General features: G+C 40.9%; 1 protein-coding gene across 1 annotated transcript in view; it reads left to right on the plus strand.

The window, feature by feature from the left end:
* PKHD1 (PKHD1 ciliary IPT domain containing fibrocystin/polyductin) overlaps positions 1-10,303 on the plus strand; it is a 238,629-nt gene that overhangs the window by 226,232 nt on the left and 2,094 nt on the right. The window contains exons 58-60 of the mRNA XM_057382183.1: positions 2,265-2,372; positions 6,063-6,218; positions 6,703-6,837. Of these exons, the coding sequence (XP_057238166.1) occupies positions 2,265-2,372; positions 6,063-6,218; positions 6,703-6,837 (399 nt within the window). The remainder of the gene's footprint in view (positions 1-2,264; positions 2,373-6,062; positions 6,219-6,702; positions 6,838-10,303) is intronic.

Here is a 10,303-nt window from a genome sequence, read left to right on the forward strand (position 1 = left end):
AAAGAAAGAAAGAAAGAAAGAAAGAAAGAAAGAAAGAAAGAAAGAAAGAAAGAAAGAAAGAAAGAAAGAAAGAAAGAAAGAAAGAAAGAAAGAAAAAGAGGGGGAAAAGAAAGAGTCACTGAAGAGAAATACACTTCACATTCTTTAAAAGATACATACATCAAATTAATGGCCAATAAACTCCAGCAAAGGAAGAGCAGCACAGTACAGATGTTCTGCATGTAATAGTTTGCTGCAGTTTTTCCTTTGACAAACATCCTTATTGCACTCGTCTTTTGAAGCACATGAAAGCAGCATTTAATGGAAATGGGTCCCGTCTAGCACACTGAGCCTGCTTCATCTGACAGCAGCCAAAGTGCCTCGTGGAAGGCAGTTTAGCTCCAAATTAGCTGTGCTTCTGCGTTAAATACCAGCTTGCCTGAGAGATCTTTGGGAAGACTCCCATATATATCCGTAATATTCGGAGCTTTGAAGCATATGTGCCCGAAAGCRGAGCTGGTCTCTGTTGAGAAGTACAGTACAGTACTCCAGGCTCTGTCACACACTAGAAATGGCAATTATGAAGTATTTGAACAYGGCTGACAAGGCCCTCTGTTAAAATCCTTATTACAGTGAGTATCGGAGCCAAGAAAATCTTGGTAGTCCAYGCAGACGTTGTCATAAGGAGGATTGTATGTGCAGTGGATGGATGAGCCAGCATTAGGCTGGAGGAATAAAGAAAATCTAGATTCTCACATCTCTACCAAGTCTATTCACAATATAAATTGCTGTTTATTTACATATCACAGCTGATCCTGGACACTCGTAATGAAATTGGTGGTGTGGTGTGCTAAATACTGTACAAAAATAGAAAAAAAAACAAACCCATATATGTAATCAAAACTTACTGGAATATTAACAAATTAAATAGCACCAGACTTACAGAGAGGGGAAACTTTATCATTTTTGTTGCTAAATATTTAACTTGTGGCAAGSTTTTGCCTAAGACCTTGTCTCGAGCAATTTCTGGCCATAGTTCAGATTTTGCTTCTTCACCACATTGTTCAATATCCTGGACATGAGAATGGCAGAGCAGAAATGTCCTGCCCTCATTCAACTTTATGTCCCTTCACCTGCATTGCTTAACCTCAATAAAATGCCAAACCACCTGCTTCATAAAGCAAATAGTTATGACATGTTGTCTTTCAGCAGGCAAAAAGTCTGTGTTTGTGATCACTGGAGCAAGTCCAGCATCCTGAGGAAGTTCTGGCATCTCACCCCCACCTGAACCAACATTTGGAAATTTGTCAGTCTTTAGGATTTCACCCCTCTCACCCCAAGAGCCTGAATGCAGACCAGACCTGGTCAGCATCACTCAAAGGCCAGGCCTTGGCTGGTGCTCAAAGATACACACAGTAAAACGGGGATCCAGTTGCAAAGTAAATTATARCTTTTAAAAAGAGCCTACAGAAATAACAACCGTGGCAAGGGTAAATGTTGGGTCAGAATGCATTCCCTGATAGCTCACAATGAGAGGTAAAGTGGTGGAGAAACTCTGTCTCCTGGGTTTCATTTTAATGCTCCCCATGGAGTTTTATTCCCCCTGACAGATTTCCAGCTGACAGCATCTCCTGTACTGTCCCAGGGCAGTCACCACAGACTTTTTTCATGGCCAAATACCTTTCAAAGCATCTGACAGAGCTGGAGAAAAATTCCAAGAGATTTAACAATAGCATAGGAAGGACTATGCCCCAAAGTTAAGGTGAAACACCTACAAATCAGAAAAGAATTGAAGATTCAGCTCCTCCCTTAGTTACAGTGGTTGACTTCTTGAGACCATCCCTTTAGGACAGAAAATTGTCTCTCATTATSACTCTCCTAACTGTGAAGTAGTATTTAGTCACACAAGACATGACTTAAATAAAAAAAAAAAAAGAGAATCTTGAACTTTCTTGCATCTCTATAGCTCCTGTTACCTTTGTTTTTTCCCTTTAACATCTGTATTCACATTACACCCCCACGACATGCAGTAAATGCTATTTTACAATGAGCTCAAAAAAAGCAGTATTTAGTAGCTGAAGTCCTCCAATCCCTCAGGATTTTTTTTTTTTTTTCTAAGTACCTCTATGTGAAATTTCTGGGGTTAGGCACAATGTTTATTATTAGGATGGACAATGAATTTAGGCTCTCTGAAGTCCCTTAAAGTCACGAGGACCCTCTGAGGTCTTTAGGCAGTATTTACTTGGGTGCTGTTAATTGCAATATGATTTTTTCTGACTCTCCAGGGCTCACTCAAGTGCAGGTCATAGATGGATGTGCAGCCTTTTCCAATCTGGCTGTCTCTAGCTCAGGGACAAACTGGAGACTTGTGTTCACTGTCACATCACCTCCAGGTAAGCTCCATATTTTGTGTATTTTTTGGTCTGGTAAAATCAAAGCCCTACAGGTGGCCTGAATTTATAAAATAGGAGTTTRACTTTGAATGGGTGGAGCAATGCCAAACCTCTAAATAGTCTGAGTTCTGTTCCACGTCCAAGTTGGCATTCCCCTTGCAGCAGGAGCGCTGGGTGATGCCTGTGCTATTTAGGCAAGGTCTCTCAAACCTGATGAATTTGTACAAAGAATTATTGTCAGAAAGAGGTGCCACTTTCTCCCTGGATTCCCTAGTTTGTCCTAAGTAGAAATCAGATACTTAAAGTCAGTTAAGCTGCCAGAGCAAACTTTTTCCTACAAACTCATTCCTTCTTTTTTTTTTACTCCTGTTTATATTCAGAAATTTTCCATCTGTGCTCCTGGTTATTTTCACAGTGCCTTTTCCTGACTGTTTGCCTGCACCTGGCCACCTTTATAGGTATTTATGCGCATTCAGAGCATGACTCCAGGACTGGGCTCTGCCAGGGGTCTCCTGAGAGATTATGGAGATGATGTTGGAACCTTCAGAACAACCTGCACGAGGTCTCTGAGCAACTCAATAATGAGGAGGCAGCCATGGTTATGCCTCCTTGGAAATTCCAGCTGAGGGGGACACTGGAGACAAAGCACCGTGTCATCTCTGCCTTGTGAAATCCTCAAGGTGTCTGCACAAAAAAACAAACAAAAAAACAAACAAACAAACAAAAAAAAAACCCAAAAAACCACCTCTGAAATTGTTTGGGGGCCTGAATTTGTCTCTAAACCTGGTTCTGAAGGTGGATAGAGGTCAAAGTTTCTTGTCTCAGGATGGCTGCTGAAGCAAGTCTGTGGTGAAACAGGAACATATTTGGCATGCAGTCCAAGGCCATATTAAGATATAAATGTTGTAAATTATGTGTAAAGTCTCTATTGTGGCATTGCATCCACCCTTCCATCCATCCATCCACCCATCCACCCATCCACCCATGTCTCTTTTTATATAGATATATACACATGGATATCTCTCTAGATAGATATCATTGTAAATTATATAGATATATTATCTATCTATCTATCTATCTATCTATCTATCTATCTATCTATCTATCTATCTATCTATCTAATCTGTATCTTTTATCTTGTCTCAGCCAGAAAGTAGCAGAGGGAACAAGTACATCTGGTGGATGAATTGGCCAAGTGAAAGTGACTGATGTAAAAATCTGAACAAAAAGTATTAGAAGAGGTTTGCAAACATTTAGACTGCCACAAGTGGCTCATCCAAATCCAGTGCTGCCCGTGGTTTGGCAAAGGAAGAATTGCAGTGTAGGGAGTACTTGAAGATGGGCATTTCACAGGGGATTTTTGTGTATTTTGAGCTGCCAAACACATGCAGCTCCCACTATCTTTATTTCAGTGAGAGCAGGTAGAAAGTCAGCATCTCACAGGATCTGACTCTTCAGGCTGGAAGCAGAGCTTAGTGCACTTTGAAACYTATTTCAAGGAAATCCCAAAATCTTTTTTCTAAACAAAGGTCAAACAGACATCCTTTTYCTGAAATATTTAATCAATCAGAGAGTTACTAAGACTTAACAATAGAATCACAGAATGGTTTGGGTTGGAAGAGATCTTCAAGATCATCAAGTTTCAACTCTCCTGCCTTAGGAAGGGACACATTTCACTGGTCTAGGGTGCTCAGAGCCCCATCCAGCCTGATCTTGAACACTTCCAGGGATGGGGCAGCCACAGCTTCTCTGAGCAGTTTGTGCCAGTGTTTAATACATAATTTAAATCTGCCCTCTTTCAGTTTAAAACCATTCCCCTATGAAGGATGTTTAGGAGTAGCAAAGTTTACAGGCAGCTGATGCACCTGTGCATGTATCACCAGTGTAAATCAGATTATTGCACATTTTTCACATGAATTGTGAAAGCACACACCAAAGAAACAATCCCCTTTGCTTGTTGCAATCAGGAGCCATGCTGGAGACAGCAAAATGCTTTTACACTGCCAGATTCTTACTGAAGAGATTCACTTTTATTGTTTGAGATAAACAAACCAACATTAAACAATCAAATAGAAGATGTTTGGGATATATCTTCATGATCCAGTTGCTCTGTGTACCTACCCTGGCATAATTTACTGTTTGGAGACAGCTCAGGAGGTGCAGCTGATGCTGAATGCCATAATCCCAAATGTTTTAGTGGCAGTTCCTGGGGAGAGCAGGCTATTCACAGCATCTCTGCATAGTRTTATTTTACAGTAATATTCCCTTCACTGATATGGATCCCAATGGGTTTGATACCTCCCCTTTCCATTTAAACCAACAGCATCCTACTCAGCAACTATTAGAGTAGTGCAAAACACCTTTTAACACCTGTTTGTGTAGAGTCCTTGATACCTGGGAGATTTCTTCTCTCAGCTGAAGCTCATATGTGTTTGTACCTGCAGGCAGATTTCTCCCAATTGGAACTTGCTTCCCACATTGTTCTGATGAAGTTCAGCTTCGTTCAGGTGGACAACACTGACAAAAATCTAATTAGTTTCTGCTAAAAGTACTTACAGCTACTTACCCGGGTCTCCAAGCCTCCATCTGACAGCGTTTTTGATTTTCTTTTGAATGAATTGATGAAAAAAAGGCTTTTTTAGATTTTTATTAAAAGCAGAATCCAAGTAAAAGGAATATCCATCCATCAAAATTATTAGAATTGTGGGGTTGTGACCAATAATGAGTCAGGTTGTAAGACAGATAACTAGTGGATGTGCTAAACCACATCCTTCAAGTTGGTTTTGAAAGAGTACCAGGGCCAGTTTTCCTAAACTCTGGTCCTGGCCTGGCACATCTGGATTCAAACTTGTTCTGGAAATAATTTCGGGAACCAAAATCTCTCTGTGTTTCAAAAGGGCAGTATTAAGCATCTTCCAGTCCTTGAAACTCAGATGCTGAGACCCAATGAACCCTTGAACACAGAAACTATGTGCAGTGCCCTGCTTGATTCTGCCATTTACAGAAAACTTTAGGATCTCTGGGTGCAGAGCATTACCCAAAGCTTCTGCCTTTCAAGAGACTAATATTTACTGTGCAACAGCAGGGACACTGACATTTTTTATTTATAATKCTCATTATCAATGTAGTGGAAAATATTAACAAGTTCACTGAGAGTTTTCTGCATCACAGATTTAATCTTCATGCTGGTGAATGTTTCTGGGTTTCCCCTGATTTACATTGATATGATTCAGGTATAGCCTGTAAAAAAAATCTGTATTAAGAACTGTCTTATCAAAACCATCTTCTCTGTCTTGTGGAGAATGTGAATGTTTTCTGTAGAGGCCTGATCTGTTTGGCCTCAGAAGCAGATGCTTTGKGAACATATTTTCTGGGGTTTGCATCAGTTACACAAATCCATGGAGGAAATATTAAGTTTTATTGAATGCAAAGAAGCTGTTTATGCTTCAGGAAGAACTGAAAGCTTGAAACTTAGATTTTAGAAATACCGTTACACATTTAGACTGTCCTGGTACTCAGTCCCAAATAAATATTGTCCATTACTGTTGAATCTATCAGGAGAGAGATGGATTTATGATCCCTGAAGGCATCTTTAACAGTGGCATCTCAGTTGAAATGTTACAGGGTGGTGTTTTAGCTGTGAGATCAGTGTTCTTGCTTTTGTAATAAACTGACTGGTTTAATTCTCAGGGGTGAAGTTCACTGTGCTGTCCCAGCCCTTTGCCACCTTCCCTGTCCCCACGAGAGCCAAGGCCAGCATGATCCTCGTTGTCATTCTGGGTTCAGCAGCATCTGCATTCGTYGTCGTTCTTTCATTCTGCTGGTTCAGGAAGAGCAAAAGCAGCAGTAAGTTGGAAATACYCACTAAAATTTATACTTGCTGACCCCTTGTTTTGTTTAACAAATCCCCACAATGGGTTTCAGACAAGAGAACCCAGAAAAAGCTCCGAGTTGTTCAGTAATTAGAATATAGTTTGTATTTAGTGCAGGGACAAGAGCTGRACTTCAATAATCARTGTAGGTCCCTTCCAACTTAGGATATTTAATGGTAGTTCAAGGTTATACAGTTTTGTGTCTATAAAAGATGTCTGAATCGAAACTGATACTACAAAAAGTTTCTTCCAACACTGGAATAGGTGGTGCAGGGCAGTGSTRGAGTCAGTCAYCYTGGAAGTGTTCAAAAGGTGTGGACATACCATTTGGTGGTATATATCTATTCAAGCAATATTCAACTATATATTCAACTATATAGTCAAGTTTTGCTTGAATTAAAAATTTCTGCCAAGCAGAGGATGTGCTGAGGTTGATGTAACTGCTTTTTTCACTGCAGAAACGAGGACTGAACGGCCTGATGCACCAAAGGACAGCACCACGAGACCCAGGAAACAAGTACAGCCTCCTGCAGCTCCTATCAAGCGTTGCTGCAACCAAGGACAAAATAAAAAAGGAGTGCCTGTAGCAGGAGGTGAGACTGCAATTCATAAATGTTTGAACACCAAAAGAGTCACTTTATGGCTTTTAACATGTTCAGGTGTTCCCAGGCTGCCCAGGGAATCATGGATCCACCATCACTGRRAGTGTTCAAAAAATGTGTGGGATTTAACCCTGAGGAGAKCTTTAGTGGTGCTGGGCTGGTGGGTGGACTCAATGAGATAAAAGCTTTTTTTGAGCTTYAATGATTCTGTGATYCCATAGGTTTGTATAGGACCAATGGCACAGCTCTCATCTCTTTATTCCCTCCTCTTTCTCCTCTTTTCTCTTTGTAATTTCATCTCCTTTAATACAGTTGGAGTGAATTCCCAGCTGCACTGAAGGCAGCATCRTGGTCCCCCTTAGACACATGCTGTGGTTCTTGGGGTGTCTTCGCAGGGACAGGGTCTGGATTTCAGTGAACCTTGTGAATCCCTTCCCCACAATTCAGAATATTCTGTTTCAATGAGTCCATGATTTCTCCTGGTGTTTTTGCGGTAGGGCAGTGACCAACACTCCTGGTGTCCCCACACTCCTGGAGGAGCAGGGCTCCTCACTGCCCAAACCTTCAGGTGCTGGAGTGGCATCAAAAGCTCTGGACAGGTTTGCAGGCTGTGAAGGACTGCACTGAATTCCACTGGAGGTAAAAAAAACCCCACCCAGGGCTCATTTGTAGGGTCTCTGTGAGTCCAACCCTGCAGCCCAGAGCAGCTCCACTCCCACCCACCCATTCTGTGTCCTGCTTCACTCCCCAGGGTCCTGCCACAAACAACCCTTCCCTCACACCTCCTCCAGATGTGTGCTTTCATCATGTGCTGATCAAACCCGAGTCCCTCTGAGGTCACAGAGAAGCAGACAGCCCTGGGGCCATGTGGCTGGCAGCACAAAGCGCTGGCTTCCCTCTCTGCAAGTGTGAAATGTTCTTACCATAGTCGAGGGCTCTTTTTTTTAATCTCACCTGCCAACAGCACAGATCTAAGGGCATTCRGATAACCCTGCTGAACCCCCCATTTACTCGGGTTTGGGAATTTTTTTTCCTCCTTCTTGCCAAAGCCTGTGGATTACATAAGAAGCAGGAAGAGGCGAGCTGGAGCTTTATCTCCCTTTAATTAGTGTCTATCACAAAAGCAGAGGGAGAGAGAGAAKGAAAGAGGAAATTCTGCAGTTTATGTGTTTTGATATTTGCCGTACTCCTCCAAAACACAGCATTCAGCTGTGTGCCTTAGGACACATATCTGCTATAAATTCATTTTTTATCTAATTTGTCTGAGATCTAAGCTTCCTGTGGAGGTCTGAGATCAAAGCATCTGATTCTGTCTGATGTCGGCTCTGACACATAATGCGTGCTGACTTAGTTCTGTCTATAAACTCGCAGTGGGAGGCTGCCACTCTCCCTTGGCACCTTTACATAGTGAACTTTCATTTTGGCTGGGGAGGCTGACAGGTAGAGCGTTGATTGGAGCCGTCGTGTAAATAATTCATGGAAAGATTTTTTTTTTTTTTTGTCAGAAAAAGGCAATCCAGCCACTTAAAGTCTTTTAGGAATAGTTGCAACACAAAAAGATTCCCCAATATGTTCAAATCTAAACAAGGATAACAATATCTTAAGCGAATTTAATACATATGACTTGGAAATGTCTAATGTTTGATTCCCCCTTATTTCAAGTGCTGTTGGTTTTGGAGAGAGAGAGAGAAGAAATCAAAGCTGCACTCTTTTTTGTTTAGTTTCTGCTTTGTAGCTCTTCCCCTCATAAGAAATACTGCCTTTCTAACACAATTAAGTGTTCAGGGCCTTTATATTTATTAATCTCCACAGTAAGATTTGCAAAACAGATCTTTTCTCTTTAGTAGGTGCTTGTAGAGTGCAAAGTCCAGTGGATCAGGARCMCTGGATGTTTTACCAAWAGGAGCAGCTGAGGATGAAGATGARGAAGAAACCAATATGTGCAGTTATCCAGCACAGTAGGGAGAAAGGACCAAGATATTGCCTTGCCTAACCTTGGTCTCACAATAAAAATCTCCTCAGCTTCTCTTAATTATRTCTCTCTTGAATTAAAGAACTTTTGATGGGCTAAGGCACTGTTAACAGAACTCACCTGGAGGTGGAGGAACATACTGTTTTTGCTTTTTGCAATTTATTCTGGTGCTTCAWTAGAGAGCTTGTATCCTCCTACAACTTACATTTCCAAGCTTCATTTTTCTGTGCTTTTCTTAAACCTTTTCAGAATGGTACCTGTTCGATTCTGATTCTGATCTCCTTGGATCCATTCAGCCAGAAATCACTGTTGTATTCCAGAAGATGTTATCCCAACCTGCAAATTGGTTCTCTCCCTCAGGCTCCTAGTTTGCTCAGATCAGCTCTTCCTTCTTCCTTTCTACCACTTTGCCTTKTATCCCCTTGCTTTACAAAATTTAATCAGAATCAATTTCAGTTTTAAGTACAAATCACCAGTGGAAACACTGAATAYCTTCCATTTCACTGGTAGTGTCTGGTACTGCCACACATCCATGAGAATAATTTCCCATAAAAAAATAATGCCTGACCTCTGTTAGCTGGTTCTTAATGCAGTTAATTAAGTGCTTTAATGATATTGAATAGTTTGTATTTCATTTTAAAAAAGCCAGGAATCTCAGAGCTGTACTTCATCCTTGAAACTGCCTTTATCCAGAAAACTTGCAGCCTCCTCCATTGATTCAAACTCGTTTGAAAAAACCTATTTTCACCRTTGAAAATAGCACCTTTGAAGATGAGAGAGTCAATAAATCTCCAGAACTAACATGAAGCTTTGGTATAGGAGATCATGACCTTATGATCTTGTTTATGTGTCTAAAGAAGAAAATCGAACCTGGAGTTGTGTGTAATGTGTACCTTAAACCAGCCAAATGCSTAAAGTTAGATAACTTAAGAAAGAAAAGTGCTAAACACAATCATATATCTGACTGCTCCAATTTTGGTGACAACTTTCCGGTGAATTTCCAAGAGGTACAACCCTGAAATTTAAATTTAAGAGTATATGAGTTGAAAAAAACCAACAACACCCTTTAACAGGAAGAATAAGTTCATGCATGAAGTTGTTGTCAGGGCTGTCAGAGTTCAAGTTGGTCAAGGAGTATCTGGACATTTCTGTCACATGGTTTAGTTTTAGGACTCCTTGTGAGGAGCAGGGATGGGACTCAATCCCCTTTATGAGTCCCTTCCAATTTGAGATATTGTATGATTCAGCAAACATAGTTCCAGGTAATGAATAACAGAAAAAGCAGAAAAGAATGAATCTGAGCAAAAGGTCTGAGAAGCCGTGAGTCTGAATGCCATGGCCTGTTAAGGGTTAAACTGGAAGGACAAATTTAAAACATCAGAAATGGTAACAACACATTTTCTGGTATTATTTGTGCTAAGGACTACAATGCATGGTGATAAATGGACTAAAAAAGCTGGTCTGCTAACACATGACACATTGATT

This window comes from Malurus melanocephalus, unplaced genomic scaffold (assembly GCF_030028575.1).
Source record: "Malurus melanocephalus ecotype Western Australia unplaced genomic scaffold, MMel_1.1 scaffold_553, whole genome shotgun sequence".
In the NCBI taxonomy this organism is placed as follows: Eukaryota; Metazoa; Chordata; class Aves; order Passeriformes; family Maluridae; genus Malurus; species Malurus melanocephalus.